The sequence below is a fragment of the Nomascus leucogenys genome, chromosome 10 (genome assembly GCF_006542625.1).
Source record: "Nomascus leucogenys isolate Asia chromosome 10, Asia_NLE_v1, whole genome shotgun sequence".
In the NCBI taxonomy this organism is placed as follows: domain Eukaryota; kingdom Metazoa; phylum Chordata; class Mammalia; order Primates; family Hylobatidae; genus Nomascus; species Nomascus leucogenys.
This window is the reverse complement of record NC_044390.1, coordinates 67,433,721-67,454,431: the sequence shown is the minus strand read 5'-3', so window position 1 is coordinate 67,454,431 and position 20,711 is coordinate 67,433,721. Positions and strand designations below refer to the sequence as shown.

Sequence of the window (20,711 nt, the reverse complement as noted above, 5' to 3'; positions counted from 1 at the left end):
GGTGTAACCATTCTAATAGGTGTAACATGGTATCTCATTGTGGTTTTCATTTGTGTTTCCATGGTGACTAGTGACCATCTTTCCATGTGCTTTGTAGTCATTCATATTCTTTTTGGTAAAATTTTTATTCATTTTTTTTGCCTTTTTTTTTTTTTTTTTTTTGAGACAGAGTTTCACTCTTTTCGCCCAGTCTGGAGTGCAATGGCGCCATCTCAGCTCACTGCAACCTCCGCCTCCCAGGTTCAAGTGATTCTCCTGCCTCAGCCTCCCAAGTAGCTGGGATTACAGGCGTGCGCCACCACACCCGGCTAATTTTGTATTTCTAGTAGAGACAGGGTTTCACCATGTTGGCCAGGCTGGTCTCAAACTCCTGGCCTCAGGTGATCCGCTGTCTCAGCCTCCCAAAGTGCTGGGATTACAGGTGTGAGCCACCACTGCACCCAGCCTTTTGCCCATTTTTGTAAGTGGGTTTTTATCTGTTTATTACTGAGGTATATGAGTATATATTCTGGATACAAGTTCTTTATTAGATATATGTTTTAGAAATACTTTCTCCCAGTCTGCTGTCTTTTCATTTTATTTATTCTTCATTTTGGAGTGCAAAAATTTTGAATTTTGATTAGGTCCAATTTATTCAGTTTTTCTTTTATAGACTGTGCCTTTGTTGTTGTTTCTAAGAAATATTTGCCTAACCTGAAGTCTCAAAGATGTTTTCCAATGTTTTCTTCTATAAGTTTTATTGTTTTAGCTCTTACACTTAAGTCTATGATCTATTTTTTGTTTATTTTTAGGCTGGGCACAGTGGCTCACACCGGTAATCCCAGCACTTTGGGAGGCTCAGGTGGGAGGATCACTTGAGCCCAGGAGTTTGAGACCAGCCTGGGCAACATAGTGAGACCCTGTCTCTACAAAAAATTAGCCAGGTGTAGTGGCATGTGCCTGTAGTCCCAGTTTCTCAGGAGGCTGAGGCAGGAGGATCCCTTGAGCCCAGGAGGTCGAGGCTGTAGTGGACTGTGACTGTACCACTATACTCCAGCCTCGGCAACAGAACAAGACCTTGTCTCAAAAAAAAATAAACATAAAAAAATAGTTTATTTTTATGTATAATGTGAAATAAACGTCTAACTTCATCATGTGGATATCCACTTGTCCCAGTGTTATTTGTTAAAAGTATTATCCTTTCTTTAATAAATTATCTTGGCAACTTTGTCAAAAATCTACTGAATATAAGGATTTATTTCCAGACTATCAGTTCTGTTCTATTGATCTATACATCTGTTCTTTTTTTTTTTTTTTTTTTTTTTTTTGACAAGATCTGACTCTGTCTCCCAGGCTGGAACACAGTTGTGCGATCTCGATTCATTGCAACCTCTGCCTCCCAGGCTCAGACCATCTTCCCTCCTCAGCCTCCCAAGTAGCTGGGACTACAGGTATGCACCACCACACCTGGCCAATTTTTGTATTTTCTGTAGAGATGTTGCCAGGCTAGTCTTAAATGAACTCCTGGCCTCAAGCGATCCACCTGCCTTGGCCTCCCAAAGTGCTAGGATTACAAAAGTGAGCCACTGCACCCGGCCCAATGTGTCTATTTTTATGCCAATACCACATTGCCTTGACTGTAGCTTTATAGTAAGATTTTAAATTGAAAAATGAAAGTTTTCCATCTTTGCTCTTTTTAAAAAATTGTTTTGGCTATTCTAAATCTTTTGAATTTCCTATAAATTTTAGGAACAGCTTGTTCCTACCTCAGGATTATGTTATTTCTTTTTAGCGATGGGATCTCACTCTGTTGCCCTGGCTGGAGGGCAGTGAGTGGCTCGATCACGGCTCACTGCAGCCTCAACCTCCCCGGCTCAAGTGATCCTCCCACCTCAGCCTCATAAGTAGCTAGGACTACAGGTATGCACCACCACGCCCAGCTAATAATTTTTCATCACTATGTTGCCGATGCTGGTCTTGAACTCCTGGGCCTAAGTGATCTTCCCCCCTTGTCCTCCCAAAGTTCTGGGATTACAGGTGTGAGCCACCGTGCCCGGCCCTCAGCTTGTTCCTAAACACTTCAGTTTCAACAACAACAAAATTCTGTCTAGCCCTGGCTTCTAAAAACATAGTTTCTGGTCACCAACCTTCCCATCATAACCCCTCAAGACTGAGAACAGGAAGGCCCCAGGAATACGCATGTCTAATCATTCCACCAAGTATTTGCCTGTCCTCAAAAAAGCTCACTTATTCATTAAAAGCAAATACAATCACAATAAACCATGACAGACATACTCTCTTACCGAAAGCATCCGCTGGTGGAGCTTCTAACCCATTCCTCCAGCCCAACACACCCTTATGTTCCTTATCTCTTAGAGCACACAATGGAAGCAATACTAGGCAAAGACCACACCCATCTCTGCTGAGGGTCAATTACTTCTGAGAGCACTAACCATTCCTGCAGAATGTATTGCTCAGGAAGCATACCTAGATCTGCAGTTTCTTGTGGTGATTTAGATGTTTGATAATAATAATAACTAAGATTTATAGAGAATTTTCTAGATGCCAGACTTTAAGCACTTAACATGCACTAACTCATTTAATTCCCCACAATGACCCTGAGGTAGGAAGTGTCATTATACCAACCACAGATGAGGAGACTGAGGCACAAAGAGGTGAAGTAAACTTGTTCAAGTTCACACATCTAGGAAACTGAGCAGAGACAGGATATGGACCTAGAAAGTCTGACATCAGAGCTTGTGCTCTTACCTTCTACAGTAGAACTGTTGATAATAGGGACTAGAAAATATAAACCAAGACTATACAGAAGTGAGGCTCATTTCACTCATTCATTCATTGCTTCTTTTTCTTGAGGACCTACCTGGTAGCAGGCCCTTCTTAGGCACTGGTGATATAGGTTGAACTGTGATATTCCCCTTCAAGAAAGAAACCAACCAGAAAATGAATGAGTCCATTACAGAGCAGTGAGTCCCACAAGAGAGGGCTGGGGCAGCACAAACAAGGACACCTACCCGAGCCTGCAGATGGGAGTGGGAGAGGGCTTCCTAGATGAGGGGAGGATTGTATAAACCTTCAGGGAGGAGAAAGACTGAGGCAAACAAAAGGAAAAAATGGGGGAACAAAGACATGCATGAGACAGCATGGCATTTGGGGAACCTTGCATAGTGTCAGAGAGTCAGGTAGGAATGCCCATGCGGTAGAAAACACGACTGGAATGATTGTCTTGAACACTACCCAATTCGGTTGTTGCAGAAGAGCACTGAAACATGTGCTTCCCTGGTCACAACAGCAAAGACATGGAATCAACCCGCATGCCCATCAATGATAGACTAGATAAAGAAAATGTGGTACATATACACCACGGAATACTATGCAGCCATAAAAAGAGCCACATCATGTTCTTTGCAGGGACTGGATGGAGAAGGAGGCCATTATCTTTAGCAAACTAACACAGGAACAGAAAACCAAATACCGCATGTTCTCACTTACAAGTGGGAGCTAAACCATGAGAACCCATAGACACAAAGAGAAGAACAACGCACACTAGGGCCTATCAGAGGCTGGAGGGTGAGAGGAGGGAGAGGATCAGGAAAAATAACTAATGGATACTAGGCTTAATACCTGGGTGATGAAATAATCTGTACAACCAACCCCCATGGCACAGTAACACACCTGCACGTGTACCCCTGATGTTAAAAGTTAAAAAAGTTAAAGGAAAAAAGCAATGACAATAATTCAACAAATAAGGATCTCAATAAAGACAAAACTTTTAAAAAAGGAAAAAAAAAACCCATGTGCTCCCCATCTCAAAATATCAAATATAGCAAAGATAGGAAATTATGTGTGGTGTGGAATTCTCTGTGGGGGTGTGAAACAAAAGCCTGGGTCTGTGCTGGGGATATATAGACTGTAGATACAATAGAAAAAAAAAACAGCCATTGATATATATTTAATGACTTCCCATCGTCCTGTACTAAAAATGCCTCTTCCCTTAGGGAAAATAATAGTAACTAAGGCATCTTTAGGGGTGCTTTCCCAGATCATAGTAATTCTTCATTCTCAGGGAACGTCCAGGGTCCCCTGCCCCCTCCCTCTCATAGTGACAGGTCTCCAAAAGTCCTGTAATTAACTATAATATTTCTCATCCCCCTGAGCACTGTTGAATGGACTGGGGTAGACACCTGCACCAAACTGAACCAGTCAGATGTGAGATTCTCCTACTCATTTATTTATTTAATTTATTTATTTATTTGAGACAGAGTCTCACTCTGTCACCAAGGCTGGAGTACAGTGACACAATCTTGGCTCACTGCAACCTCCACCTCCTGGGTTCAAGCAATTCTCCCACCTCAGCCTCCTAAGTAGCTGGGATTACAGGTGTGTGCCCTCACGCCCAGCTAATTTTTTTTTTTTTTTTTTTTTCAGTAGAGACAGGATTTCGCCATGTTGGCCAGGCTGGTCTTGAGCTCCTGACCTCAAGTGATCTGCCTGGCTCAGCCTTCTGAAGTGTTGGGATTACAGGTGTGAGCCACCACACCTGACCCTCCTAGTAATTTAAATTTGGAATTACAAGACTGCTAGTTGATCTTGCAGGACTCTGGAATTATAACTATAAGGTGGTTACATTAACTTTGTGGTGCAGAGATGCAGAGAACACTGGTCTTGGAAAAGAGTGAGAAATAAGACAATGAAACTATAACAGGGCAAGGGTATGGGGTAAGGATGTTTCTCATGGCCTTCCAGGCCTCATCTGCCTAGACTCAGTTGTCCTTTTACCCTTGGGTTTCACAAAATACTCACATCCTTATAACAAATTGCCCAAGATAGTTTCTGCTCCTTACAAATAAAGTCTTGACTATTGCGATGATTTAAAACCCAAACCCTGTAACGGCAAGCATTTCTCTAGCTAACACCAGATTGGTGAGCCTGACTGCCCAGTTTGGTGATGTGGAGGACTCCAGTCTGCAACAACAAAACAAGGAGAGCTCATAGGCTGGTCGTGAGCTGGGTTGTTCTAATCTGCCACCTAGACAAAAAAAAAAAAAAAAAAAAGGAAACCAGCAAATCCCAAACAAGCAACTCAAATAGTTACTCGAGAAAATTATTTCATCAAATCCACCCAAAGTGTTAGATGGAGAATTTTAACCAGGATCAGAGATAATGACCAAATGGTTCACCCTTTTGATAAGAGACTTCATAAGGAAATGAAAGTAATGAAGAGAACTGGTCATCTTGGGGTTCTCCTAAATTCCTAAATTCTGTGGCAGCTTTTCCAGCCAACCCTATTCCTTATCCCAACTCCATACTCCTCCTTCTCTCCCCCATTACATCCTGAGACAAACATAAAAATTTCTTTTATGCAGGACTTCTCTCAATCCTTTAAAATGTGTATATTGTTAACTATCATTAGTATTAACCTATATATATATACATATATAACTAAATTTCTTTCATTGAACTCCCATATTTGACATTAATTCTTCTATTGATTGTCAAGCTTATATACAAAGCATTTTCAAATATGTCATTTGATTCTTGCTATAATCTTATGAAACAAATAAGCAGATAAAGAAATAAAGATGCAAATTTTGCCCAAGGTAACCTGGCCAGCAGAATTCAGAGAGCTGGGACTAGGTCCTAAAGATCATTTCCTGAACTTGTACCACCATGGTACATGGTACATTGTGATCACATAATCTTACTCTGAGTAGTAAAGAGTGTCTTTAGTGTAACTCAGAATCCTTGAGCTTTTAGAAACATTATTGAGCACCTAACTATAGGTACGCTTATCCTAGCTTCCATGGAAATTTTTAGAATGAAGTATGAGTGGGACACAGTGGTGTGTACCTGTAGTCCCAGCTACTACTCAGGAGGCTGAGAGGGGAAGATCTCTTGACCCCAGGAGTTCAACCACAGCCTAGGCAACATAGCAAGACCTCATCTCTAAAATAATAAAATAGGGTTCTGGTTTTTAGGGTTGCATATTATCTATCTTTCATTAAAATGTTCCACTGGAAATTAGGGCAAATTGACAGCAGAGTGAAGAGAAATTAATATCAAACACTGATATACTGGCCTCTGGATTAAGATTGCCACAACCCACCCCAGTCTGGGTAAGACTCCCCTTCTAAGGGAAGGCTAGTGGGAACCTTTATCCCATTCTATTGTAATTGCTTCTGTATCGTCTTTGTGACTTGAGTTTCATGATCACATTTTATTCTCACAGAGTAGAACAAAAAAGTGTATATGACAAAGTAGAATGGCCAAATTGATATTATCCCCATTTTACATGTGAGCAAACTGAGGCTCACTCAATAACTTGTCCAAAATTACATAGTTATTGGTGGAGCTGAGATTTAAACCTACCTGATTACAAATGTCACTTTATTCTTACACGCTGCTTCCAGTCCATAATAAAACACTGTTAGTCCCATTAATTTCAGCTCACTGTAAGTCAGCTACTCAGTTAATTTGGAGTTCAATTAATTTGACTCTAGTTTCCTAAATCACAGGATTTTTACACTACATATAAAAAACATCTCTATAATACTTTGCAAATATAAAGATGCATACATGGAGACCCTGGAAACATATCAATTTCCATTTTCAGTCTGTCACTGCAACTGCCTAAATATTAGGTGTCATTCATTTTCTTCCCAAATATATTAAATGAAATTAGAAAAGAAATGGTCAGATAACCAAAATACAGAACTTTAGGGTGTTTTTACACAGCATGGAATCATTCATTAAGTATTTCACACATGACAACCGTCAAGAATTGTTTTGGACATGAATTCCTTATATTTATGAAGAACTTTTAACTTCATTTTCACTGCTCCTTTGAGCCTTATAACTACATATAGAAAGAACTATGGTGAGCCAACTACTCCACTTTATTGTTGAAGCCCAGGGCATGGAGAAGGCCAGCAATACTTTGAGGTATCAGGCAGAGATGCGACAAGGAGTCACATTCGTGTGCTCATTTGCTTGCTGCCATTGCTTACCTATAACAAATTATTTCTCATTTCATCTTGGAGGGTATCTCTCCCCAAGGTAAGGTATCTCATGTTGGGGTATCCCAACATAAGACACTCAAGTATCAATTTTTTAGTCTGTTTTCTGGCTGTAAAGACAATAAAATTATTATTATTATTTAAAACAGAGTCTTGCTCTGTCACCCAGGCTGGAGTGAGTGTGATCTCAACTCACTGCAACCTCCACCACCTGGGTTCAAGCAATTCTCCTGCCCCCAGCTTCCCAGGTAGCTGGGATTACAGGTGTGTGCCACCAGGCCCAGCTAATTTTTGTATTTTTAGTGGAGATGAGGTTTCACCATGTTGGCCAGGCTGGTCTCAAACTCCTAACCTTAAGTGATCTGCCTGCCTCGGCCTCCCAAAGTGCTGGAATTACAGGCTTATTTTTTTAACATGTGTTATACTACCCGTATGCTCCAAAATCTCCACTTGTGAGGAAATGAGGAAAGATGGATTTCTTTCATTTGGTATTACTGCAGTGTGGAAACACTAGATTTGCTTTATGCATTATGCATGGTGACTTGAAAAAAATACTCAGGGATATCCTAGAAAATCTGATAATCTGTTAAATACAGTTGTATTGTAACAATGCAAACTGAAATGTTGAAAGATCAAAACCAGAGATAACATTTTGAAGGATTTTTTTACCACCTTCATTTTTCTTGAAGGTGCAGATAGAACCCTGCATGTCCAGATAATTTTAACATATAGAGCAGTGAACAAGGATGATATTTGGGAGGTTAAAGGTCAAGGCAGAACAAACCCACACACTGTTCACAAGTATTTCTCATGATCCCATCCTTTTGTAGGTGCTACACCAAAAGGCAGATATTCTTCCCAATATCTTCCCTAGCCTATTCATGTTAAAAAAAATCACCTGTAAAAGGGCTAATGTAATGGATGACTACTTGGGAGATAGTGACATCTTCTGGTAGTTTACAGACTAAATATATTTATGGCAGATATTTCCCCCGCAACCCCAAAATCCAGCCACGGTTTTAAAAGATTTATTCTATATACATTAAACTCCCAAGTGTGGATTCTTAAATGTATGAAATATTCAATAAAATATAAACCAGCTAAAAAATAACACTATAGCTCACTTATTCTGCTCTTTGCCTTGCTGTCATCTCTGGCTCTAATAGCAATGTTTTAATCCGCTAACATTTTTTCTTTTTGGTGTTTCTCCACATGTTCTAATTTAGGCAGCTAGCATTAATTCCGCTTTTCTTGGTCGTCAAAAATTGACCAGATTTCCCTTAATTTGAGAAGTTTTCATAAAATCTCACAATTCAAAAGGACTTTGGGAGTTACCTGCTCTAATCTGTCTGCTCCCCAGTAGTTCAAACTTAATTTGGGAAAATGTGACCTAAGTAATCATTTGGTAGCATAAAAACAAACAATCAAACAAAGCAACAACAACAACAACAACAACAAAAACCAGAAAAACAAAGTAAAAAAAAGAACATTACAAAAGCTCTGTGCAGCTGAGCTCAGGCCCTGTCTCCTTTAAGCCTTTTCGACTATCTAGATTGCGTGTCCCTCCTACATGGATTTTGCTCACAGTGTGTATCACACTCTTCTGCACCTGTCTGCTTACTTGACTACCTTTATAATGACATTGCAAACCCCCTGAGGGCGAGGCCTATATCTCATTTCTATCTGTGTCCCAAGAATCTCACAGTGCCAAGCCTATAGTATTTTATGGCTTAGTTTTATTTATGTATTTATTGAAAAATAAGTGCATTCAAATGGTGCCAGATGGTTTTTTGTTTGTTTGTTTGTTTGTTTGTTTTGCGACAGTCTCATTCTGTTGCCCAGGCTGGAGGGAGTGCAGTGGTGCGATCTCAGCTCACTGCAACCTCCGCCTCTCAGGTTCAAGCGATTCTCATGCCTCAGCCTCCCAAGTAGCTGCGGTTACAGACGTGCACCACCACCCCCGGCTAATGTTTGTATTTTTAGTAGAGATGGGGTTTCACCATGTTGGCCAGGCTGGTATCAATCTCCTGACTTTTAGTGATCTGTCCACCTCAGCCTCCCAAAGTGCTGGGTTTACAGGGCATAAGCCACAGTGCCCAGCCAGGTGAAGTATTTGTTTTTCATTAAAGCAGAGTTTATTTTAGAGATCTATATCCATCACAAAGTGAGTGGAAAAATCTATTGAGCACCTACTATGTGCCAGGAGCTCTGCTAGGTGCTTTGCACACTTTTACCTCATCTAATCCTAATAAGCCTGTAAGGTGTGATCTTATTTCATAGCTGAAAAAACTTATTCTGGTCAGTTAAGTGAAAGAGACAAGATTTACACTCATTCAGCCCGTGTAACTGTTTATACTCTACCTGCTTCCAAAAGAAAATTTCTATGAACATAGATAAAAAACTTTTTTTTAAAAGGAAATCAGAGCAAAGGAGAAATAAGGATTTTTTAAAGATCAGATAAAGCCAGAAGGTACGCATTGAATATTGCATACTATTATTGTCCTATACATTTGCTACAGGTAAACGGCACATTTGGCTGAATCTCTTAGCTGTATTACCTAATCTGTTACTTTATTCAGACTTTAAAAGGTAGGAGCAGGCCAGGCACGGTGGCTCACGCCACCCGGCACTTTGGGAGGCCGAGGTGGGTGGATCACCTGAGGTCAAGAGTTCGAGGCCAGCCTGGCCAACATGGTGAAACCCTGTCTCTACTAAAAATACAAAAAAAAAAAAAAAATCAGCCAGACGTGATGGCTGGTGCCTGTAAACCCAGTTACTTGGGAGGCTGAGGTACAAGAATCGCTTGATCTCAGGAGGTGGTGGTTGCAATGAGCCAAGATCGTGCCACTGCACTCCAGCCTGGACAACAGAGTGAGATTCAGTCTCAAAAAAAAAAAAAAAAGAAAAGAAAAAAGAAAGGGCAAACCACTTGCTTAGAAGCACATTTACTCCTGAACTGAAACCTGAAATCTCTCCAGTGGGTCCTCAAAGAAGCTATTTATGTGGGAGTGAACCAATGTCATACCTGGCATAAATACGGTTCACAGCATAGTCAAAAGTTACCAGTGATAAAAGAAACCTCATGCATGGCCAAAACAAGGCAACCCAGGCACAAAGGTCTCAAGAGTGGGCTTAATTCAGAATTTCTAGAGAAATGAACGGATTACTCAATTTCTGGCCTCCTCAATAAACAGCTCTCAAAAACGAGATTTTGCCCATTGGGCAATAGAGAGTTAAATGTTGTTCTCTGACAAGTGGCTGGAGTACAGGTACCATTGCTGATTGAGGGCAGATTCGCATAACCACTGTAGCTGGAGATAGACGTGACAACCTCTTATAAAACGTGAGCAGTCTAATGAGGACACCCACCTCAGTGAAAAGCCTTTTCATCTCTTTACAGATATGATCTTAAGAGTGCTCATTGTTAGAGACAAGATTTTCTTAAAAACAATTTTGGGGCCGGGCACCGCGGCTCACTCCTGTAATCCCAGCACTTTGGGAGGTCAAAGTGGGTGGATAATTTGAGCTCAGGAGCTCGAGACCAGCCTGGGCAACATGGTGGAACATTGTCTTTACCAAAAAATAAAATAAAAATAAATTTAAAAATACAGAAATTAGCTGGGTGTGATGGTGCATGCCTGTAGCCCCAGCTACTCAGGAGGCTTGGGGTGGGAAGATTGCTTGAGTTTGGAAGGTGGAGGTTGCAGTGAGCCAAGATCACGCCACTGCACTCCAGGCTGGGTGACAGAGCCAGACACTGTCTTAGACAAAAAAAAAAACAAAAAATTTGGATCTGTTACAACACACAAACAAATGTGTAAAGTACCCTGCCCCACGCCTATTAAGTGTGAATACTACAATTTTAGCCTGAAATTTTTTTTAAAAAAGCACCTTTTTCTGGCTCCAAACTTCATACACCATATGCTTCTAGTGTGACCATGGATAAGCCTCACATTTGAGTTTTGTCTGATCATTATGTTCAAAAAGACTGGTAGGCTGAGGGACATAGACTTGGGGCAAATCTGTTTATTCCTACACTCAAACTATAGACATTGAAGTCTCTATCTCATTTACCTTTATATAAAAGTCAAACACTGCCTTTACTAGCAACCAAGGTCACCACACAAAGGAACATATCCAAAACATAGGAGGAAAAAAGACAAAAATTGGAACTGCATCCAGTAGGTATAATTAAAGTAGCCAAACTGTATTTCTACTGTGGGAACTTTCAAAAGAACTTCCAGGAAGTTTTAATATAGGATAAGTATACACAATTCCATATGGCTTTTGATAGCAGTATATATATATATGGCCCCATTTTAAAATGACTTATTACTGGATTCAGGCTCTATCAGTGAGGGTAAGTAAGGAGACAGAAACCCCACACCAGATACTTGAACAGGGAAGTTTTAATATAGTATTTGCTAACTAGTAGAAGCTGGTAAATTATTTGTAGGGGCAAAAGAGGACTCTAAGGGGCACAGAAGTAGCAGGTAAAAGGCAAATACTGCCTCTAGGCTGAAGAAAAGTGAAAAAAACTGAACTAAAGATCAGGAGAGGCTCTCTTCCCCTACCCCACTCCCAAGCTGAGATCAGACTTCTCTGGAGAGGGTGTGGTTTCTACAGGAACATTCAGCCTGCCATGGTGAAGAAACTAGTCTGAGGGAATGGGCCACAGAGTGGGAGACAGTTGCTTGATGGAGTGACAGAGCTGGCATGGAAGCAGCCCATGGGAGCTGCTCCACAGTGGCTCAGGGTTGGGAGAAGGTAACCTGAGGTGCAGCTGGAGCTCCTCTGTTTGGACTGCTGGGCTTCTATGGTGAATAATGGGAGACCCACAACCATCAGTAAAGTATCTTCTTGCAGCTCTTGCTTTGCAGTGCCACTCTGGGGCCCTCATTTTCCCAGCTGGCAAAGGAAAAAAACAGTACAAGGCAAGGCAAAGGATGGGTTTGGAACTGAGACCGTAAGTTGACAATTGCCATCATTCACTCCTTTGGTCACCGAGCTTCCATATACATCCACATTGTCTTATTTATTTTTTAGATGGAGTCTCACTGTCACTCAGGCTGGAGTGCAGTGGCACAATTTCGGCTCACTGCAACCTCCGCCTCCTGGGTTCAAATGATTCTCCTGCCTCAGCCTCCCAAGTAGCTGGGATTACAGGCGCCCCACGCCTGGCTAATTTTTGGTATTTTTAGTAGAGACAGAGTTTCACCATGTTGGCCAGGCTAGTCTCGAACTCCCGACCTCAGGTGATCCACCTGCCTCAGCCTCCCAAAGTGCTGGGATTACAGGCATGAGCCACTGAGCCCAGCCTATATTCACATTATCTAATACAGCAGCTACTAGCCACGTGGCTCCTAAGTACCCGAAATATGACTAGTCTGAAGTTAAATGTGCTAAGTGTAAAATACACACTGCATCTCAAAGACTAAGTACCAAAAAAGATGTAAAATGAGTTTTTAATATCAATTCCATGCAGAAATATTTTATTTTATTTTTTTCTTATATAGGGTCTCACTCTGTCACCCAGGCTGGAATGCAGTGGTGCGTTATTGGCTCACTGCAACCTCTGGGCTCAAGTGATCTTCCCACCTCAACCTCTCAAGTAGCTGGAACTACAGGCATATGCCACCATACTCAGCTAATTTTGTGTATTTTTTGTAGAGACGGGGTTTCACCATGTTGCCCAGGCTGGTCTTGAACTCCTGGACTCAAGCTATCCACCCACCTTGGCCTCCCAAAGTGCTGGGATTATGGGCATGAGCCACCATACCTGGCAATATTCAAATATAATAAAATCAATTTCAGGGCCGGGAGCAGTGGCTCATGCCTGTAATCTCAGCACTTTGGGAGACTGAGGTGGGCGGAGCATTTGAGGTAATGAGTTTGAGACCAGCCTGGCCAACATGGTGAAACTCTGTCTCCACTAAAAATACCAAAGTTAGCTGGGAGTGGTGGCGGGTGCCTGTAGTCCCAGTTAGTTAGGAGGCTGAGGCAGGAGAATCTCTTGAACCTGGGAGGTAGAGGCTGCAGTGGACCGAGATCACAGCACTGAACTTCAGCCTGGGCGACAGAAGGAGACTTGTCTCAAAGGAAAAAAAAAATCAATTTCACCTATTTTTAATGGGATTACTAGAAAACTTTAAATTACATATGTGGTTTTTACCCCTGGTAGTTAAATCCTTTCTGAGTGGCTGGAGCAACTTTGCTTCTTTGGACAGAAAAAGTTTCTAACCTTCAACAAGTTCCATCTTGGTGAAATGGCTTTTTTTTTTTTTTTAATTATACTTTAAGTTCTAGGGTACGTTGCACAACGTGCAGGTTTGTTACGTATGTATACATGTGCCATGTTGGCAGGCTGCACCCATTAACTAGTCATTTAGCATTAAGTATATCTCCTAATGCTTTCCCTCCCCCCTCCCCCACCCGACAGCAGATCCCGGTGTGTGATATTCCCCCTCCTGTGTCCAAGTGTTCTCATTGTTCAATTGCTATGAGTGAGAACATGTGGTGTCTGGTTTTTTGTTCTTGTGATAGTTTGCTGAGAATGATGGTTTCCAGCTTCATCCATGTCCCTACAAAGGACATGAACTCATCCTTTTTTATGGCTGCATAGTATTCCATGGTGTATATGTGTCACATTTTCTTAATCCAATCTATCATTGATGGACATTTGGGTTGGTTCCAAGTCTTTGCTATTGTGAATAGTGCCACAATAAACATATGTGTGCATGTATCTTTATAGCAGCATGATTTATAATCCTTTGGGTATATACCCAGTAATGGGATGAGTGGGTCAAATGGTATTTCCAGTTCCAGATCCTTGAGGAATTGCCACACTGTGTTCCACAATGGTTGAACTAGTTTACAGTCCCACCAACAGTGTAAAAGTGTTCCTATTTCTCCATATCCTCTCCAGCATCTGTTGTTGCCTGACTTTTTAATGATCGCCGTTCTGACTACTGCACTCCCTTCTCCCCAAGTCTAAAAGCTTTAATTCCGCTGTGTGTCTGGGTACTATAAACACTGCTAACCCAGATCCCCCAACTCTCCTCACTCATATTTCAAACCAGCAGCCAGAGGCTGATTTTGACTATGTAAATTTCTGTCATCTCAACTCTCCCCTCTTCATAGCCATTTTTTCTCAATGTAAACATATTTATGATACCCAATAAGTACTGAACACCTACTTGCCACTTATGTCTGTCTTAACAAAAGCACTTCCAGAAGAATTCATACGATAACAGATGCAAGGTGGTAGAGAGCAGATTAGGAAAAAATCTAGCTTCTATTCCAGGCTCTGATTTTTTCGGGTTAAGCCATGCAAGCCTCCGGCCCTCTGTTTCTACCTCTGCCGGGAGAGATAGGGCTGAATTACTTTATTTATTTTTTTTTTTTTTTTGAGACAGAGTCTCGCTCTGTCGTCTAGGCTGTAGTGCAGTGGCGTGATCTTGACTTACTGCAACCTCTGCCTCCCGGATTCAAGCGATTCTCCTGCCTCAGCCTCCTGAGTAGCTGGGATTACAGGTGCGTATCACCATGCTCGGCTAATTTTTGTATTTTTAGTAGAGACTGAGTTTCACCATGTTGGCCAGGATGGTCTCGACCTCTTGACCTTGTGATCTGCCCGCCTTGGCCTCCCAAAGTGCTGGGATAACAGGCGTGAGCCACCGTGCCTGGCCTACTTAGTTTTATTTAAACTAAGTCATGAAATCCTTTAGCAATTGTAATCAAATTTTTTTTTAATTAATAGAATAAAAAGAGTACACTACACCCATTAAAGACATTTTCTGAAACTTTTGTTTCAGGTATATATTTTATATAGCAGTTGCAGGGTAAAATGTCTTTTCTTATTGAGTGTCACAGTTAGAGTTTGAAAGCCACTGATGTAGATAATCTCTTAAAATCTTACATAGTTTGAATTCTTACAGATTCATTTGTTCCAAAATTATTTTAAGACCAGTAATCACAAAGTATGAAATCACAACTTAATATGGAAAGTTTTATCAAAGCTAAAATTTATTTGGTGCATACTCCTCTTGATATCAGGTATGTTCGCATATACCTTTTTCTTTCATGTGTAAAAACAACCATGTGAGGTATTTTACAGGTCAAAAAAAAAAACTACTTCCTTATTCAGTGTAAAGGAGGCTTATAAGCATTCCAAAATAAAAACAAACAAAAACCGGACAAGTACATAGTCTATTTCCATTTCCTTTTATACATCCTCTCTATATATCACACATTTTAGCAATAGGAGAATAGAGAACTAATTCAAATGCAAGGGAATCTTTTCTGTAGATTCTGTTGACAGATGCTCTTTAACCTAAACATTTTCTACTCTAAACATAAGGGACTTAACTATTTTCAGTACGTGAAATAATTTTAAGGTGATCTAGTACTTTGAAAATTTCATTCACTTAAGAACACTTAAGCCCAAAAATAGCACTATTTTTCAGAGGCAATTTCTCAACAGAAAAAGGCAATGGTAACAGTTCAATTGATGGAAATGGTTGAAATAAAATACCTTTGAGAAGTAGAAAAAAGGTGTAGGAACAATTTTGTAAAAACATAGCACCATTACCTCAACGAATGAGCAAATTTTACATACTGTAATTTTTTCAAATGACTTATTTTCATATTTAGTAGTTCAAGTTCTATAAGCTGTTATATTAAGCTTCCTTTCTGTTTAAGAGTTCAACACTAACATCATGTTATTTTACAAAATAAAAAACAATTTCTCAATAAACAGTGACTACTAAATTGTTACAAAGAAAAATTCTTCAATATTTATTTTATTCCATATGTAAGCTTTTTCCCAAAAGATATATTAATATTGCATTACAAACAAGACAGCTAATCTGGTCAGTTGTGAATATATTTGACAAAAACATTTGATCTTCCTACTGTTTTTCATTTACTGGATACATTTCTTTAGCAATTCTATTAGTCCTTTTTCTAAAATCAAGTTAACCAAGTACAGCCCACACAGAAATCAGACGTGAAAGCTGACTTCTATTTTTTAAAGTACCCTCTTAACTGAATGCTGCCAGCAATAATGTAATCAAATTACATTTTGTAATCAAGTGCTGTGTATTACATATATATATATAGTATGTGTATATATTTTCAATGAATATTCATATAAAATGAATAAACTTAGTACCAGCATACTAAACTTAATATGGTTTATTTTAAATGATTGCTGGTTCCAGATAATTAAAAACCATCAACTCTATGGCAGCAACTATAATACATATATAGTTGTTTGAAAGATGGTTTTAAAGTTTTATGAGTGGAATATTATTTTTTAAAATACAAATGACATTTATAGCATAAGGCTCTGTGGTTGAATAATCAGCAAATTAAAGAAAAATATCAGAGAAAGGTTTTGAAAAATAAAGCATGTTTCCTGTTAAGAGAATTGATTCTTTCCTTCCTAAAAATGGCTAATAGAAATTAAAATGTTTAAACAAAAGGTTCCTAAAATTCCTAGAAAAAAATTGAACTTCAGTAGCAGTAATTAATGAAGTCAGACTATCATGGCAAGCTGAAAATTAATCTGTTGGTGGTCAGAAGATACAACTGCTCAATTTTTAGAGAAGTAAAGTTTATTACATTTGAAACAATACAGCAGAAATCTCAAAAGTTTACTCATAAATATAGTTTAATTCTTACAAATCTTCTTTTGAAAATGCAATTCATATATGCTGCAACCTAAGAAGTTTGAATTTGAAATGAAATATGAAGGTAGTAGTCAGGGAAGTCACATCAGAGTGCTTTGTCAAATATCCAAACAAATCAGCACATACCTCTTCCATGATACAGGAGGAAAAAAGTGATTCTAAATATATCCAAGTGAATGCAGAAAAATACATTACTATTTGAGGCAGACCATGCTAAAATATAATTTACAATGATTAGTTTGCACTTAAGATGGTTAATAACGCATTTAAACCAATGAAATGAAGGTTAAGTTGAATTTTGTAGTATTTGCTCAGTCTCTGTACTAAACATTAGTTCATCTGAAAAGTCTGGAAAAAGCAAATAAATTGATACTTCTCTTTATGCTTATCATTTTCTCACTGTCATCTTAAATGCAAACAAATCAATACAGCATCAAGATTTTTTACATATTAAAATGAAGACTAATGACTCGTAGACTGTGTACCATATAGTACTTAATAGATGAGCTTGCAATGACCATCAACTCAATTTTTTAAATAACATCAAGATCCACAAGCCAAAATGAACATTTGATTAAAAAGTTACGTTATTCAAGATAACTCAGTTGTCCTTTTCCTCTTTGAGATTGGGAAGGACTGGGTCTTTAAAAATCTGAAGAGGAGTTGGTAAGAGGAAAAAAATCCTCAATGCTTTAAAAAAACTCAACTGGTTAGAAGTCCATACAACTACTATGCTGGCATGGACAGAGATGTTTCCTGTCACAGAACTGTTCACTTTCCCATAGAAGTACTTCCTCCAAGCCAGCTATATAAAGATGTAAATCAGCTCACCCATGATTGAAACTGAAATAATCCTTCAAAATAGAAGACACCTCACCCAAAAAGATCTTTTAAATCATTGCTAGCTGAACTGCTATTGGTCATAGTAGTTGGTGGCTGTGCAAAGTTCTGTGGGTTAAAGAAAGGATTACCCTGCATACCAAAAGCAGATTGTCCTATCACGTTCATCTGTGTTCCCATTACTGAACTGCCCATAGCTGGAGAACCCTGCGGAGGTACAAACTGATTAAGCCACTGATTTGGTTTCTGTTGTGATAATTGGTTCATGCTAACTTTGGGTTTCTGAGGGCCAAAGAGATTATTAAGGGCAGACATATCTGTGGGTCTTTGTTGGGTCTGCTTCGCACCAGCAGGAGGAACACTCAAAGCATTGAAGTTTGGCAAAGTGGGAGGTGTTCCCAGAGTCATCTTGGTCACTCCAACTGTGCTTGGACTACTGTAGAAGTTCTGGTTTGTATTAATGGGCATGTTGAATCCTGAAGTCTGAAAGCCCATATTGGCATTTAGGCCATTTGTCACATTTCTCTTTGTATTATCAGTTGGTGTGGAAAACATCATGCCAATGCCCATGGAAGGAACAGAAGTGAAAGTACTTGAAGCAGAAGATTTAGGGGTACTAACAGAAAGGCTGGTCAAAGATGACATATTATCCATCAGTGTGTCTGTCAAGTCCTTAGTCTGAAAAACATGAGAGAATTACTTTATCTCTAAGAAATATAAATTACTTTATAATTAGTAAACATTTGACAGATTAAATTATAAAGGACAAGTTAGAATTAAGCTCAATGGTCTACACCAAATTAGCAAACTATAGCCCGCAGGTCAAATATAGCCTGCCACCTATTTTTGTACAGATTTACAGATGAATATTTGCAATCGATTTGATGATAGGGAACACTAACTTTAAACTCCAATTAAGCAAAATATTATCTTGTCAAAAAAAGAATCACATTCCTCTTATTCTATATTACAAAAAATATAGTAATTTTTTACTATTATTTGTATAGTCTGAATTTCATCAAAACTTCACAGGAATTTGTTTATTCTTAAAAAAGTACCTACAAAATATTCTCAATTTTGCCTCTTGGCCCGCAAAGATGTTTTTCTCAGAGAAAATGTTAGTGATTAAGAGGTAACAAAAAAATAATTTAAAGAAAGGTTTTAAGATAAAGCTATCTCTGAAACCAGTAACAGTGTAAACTCTCTACAAGCAGGGCCCTTATTCACTGCCATAGCACCAATACCTGGAACAGTGCCTGGAACACAGGAGAAAACAAATACTAGCCAGGTAATGTAGTTACATCTTAAATCAAGTTACAAATCTAACTATAATTGAAAAGTCAAACACAGAAAATAAGTTTAGCTCAAAAATATGTTAAGAGCATGAATATAATATTCTGATCATTTCAGAGTGAACAGAGTTGAATGAGTACTATGAGTCCTAATCTCTTTTAAGAACCCTTCCTATTCTTCTAGCTTCTTCTTTATTGGTAACAAGCATTGTCACAAAACATTATACATTAGGCAGGTTATAGCTGAGTTGGAAAATCGTTTATGCCCACACTTCTTAGAAGCCACATATTAAGGTATTATTTGAGATATATTTTTATACAAATACTAGCAGACTAAACTCTATACCACCTTACTCCTTAACAGTAGTATTCTTGAAATTACGCAAAGGAAATGAACTCTGACCTGTTTAACAGTAGCAACAGGTGTGTGCACTTGGGGTTTAAGAGGCTGCTGGCTTTTCAACTTCTGTGCCTGCTCTTGTTCTTTTGCTAATTTTTGTTTTTCTTCAAGTGTAAGTGATGCCTTAAAACAAAATAAAGCAAAAAATCAACTGGCAATTTCTTAAATCCATTTGTAAAACAAAAGATAATCTCTTCGGGTAAAGGACATCTTACTACTTCACTGAAAAGCAAACTACTCTTGTCTTGGTGATTGTCACAGTAAGCTGTATTTCAAATTACTATATAATTTAACTTTAGATAAAAACTCACAAGATCTGTGCAAAAGTATTTCCAGTATGAAAGTAATTATTATTTTTAAACCATTCATTAGAATCACTTTTTTCCAGACAATGACAGTAAGATTTAGTGATTTCATTCTTGAAAATTGGGAAATCTTTTTAAACTCTAACCTATCTCACCCCAAGAATATTTTAGGAACTCACAAAAAGCGAAGAACGAATGAAACAACATTAGCAGTTCTTTCACTGCTGATGTCTACAACAAATTTGATGTCTTGTCTTTTATCAACTTAGCTAAACTAAAAGCTCACAATGTTCTCTTACAATTTTGTAAACTACTATGTCCAGTAGTCCCTTAGCTTTACACATACAGGTATTCACATTTATGAATGAATAGAAGAATGCCCTCAGCAGAAGTCACAAACTGACTTAAAGTTTTTTTTATTGGATGCTAACCAAGAGGAAAGTATCCTATTACAGTTTAATATTCAAAATCAGACGGGGAGCAAAATTTTAGCAAGAAATAGAGAAGAAAAAAATGTGCTCAGATTTTTTATCTACTTATGAGATGGAATCAGATCTATTTTGAAAATCCTCTTTAAAATACTGTTGGTCTGCCATTAATAAGTCATGTATACATCATGTACCCCTGCTGGAATAAACCAAGAAGGGTATATCATCACTTCTGTAGTATGACTGCCAAAAATGTACAACTTTAATCCAATTATGAGAAAACATGAGACAAACTCAAATTGATGGCCATGCTACCAAATAACTGACCAGTACTCTGTGAAAGTGTCAAAGTGAAAATCTGATGGACCATAAAAGTTGACACCATGAAATGACAGGAGATGAGGTTGCTAGGCTCAAAAAGAATGGAAAGACTTTGGAACTCAAACTGTTGGGAATGTAGTGAGTGGGAGGGAAATTAAAATACTGAAGAGCAACAATCGGAGACAGCCTAAGATAGCCGGACAGCACAAATCTATAGTAGAATCCATCAACACAGGAGCAGAAGCAGAGAAGAGAGACAGTGGGATTCACCAAGGGGTGTGACTGGCAAAGTACAAGAGAAAGGACAAAGGAGTCAAGGAGTCTATAAATATTACCTTGTGGCAGGTCAAGTAATAATGGAAGCTAAAAATCTTAAGTACGTTTATTCTCAAAATGGGTTAGGGTCATGTTTAACTGATA

At 38.9% G+C, this 20,711-nt stretch overlaps 1 protein-coding gene across 4 annotated transcripts in view; it reads right to left on the bottom strand.

The window, feature by feature from the left end:
- Positions 1-15,013: 15,013 nt before the first annotated feature.
- SCYL2 (SCY1 like pseudokinase 2) overlaps positions 15,014-20,711 on the bottom strand; it is a 72,412-nt gene continuing 66,714 nt past the window's right edge. For 2 of the 4 annotated variants that reach the window (XM_030821262.1, XM_030821261.1), the window contains exons 17-18: positions 19,241-19,360; positions 15,021-18,223 (exon numbers count right to left, since the gene is read on the bottom strand). In XM_030821262.1, the coding sequence (XP_030677122.1) occupies positions 17,579-18,223; positions 19,241-19,360 (765 nt within the window). In that variant the 3' untranslated portion in view covers positions 15,021-17,578. Of the gene's footprint in view, positions 18,224-19,240; positions 19,361-20,711 lie in introns of all 4 variants that reach the window. The other 2 variants (XM_012510121.2, XM_030821263.1) reach the window with 2 other exon arrangements.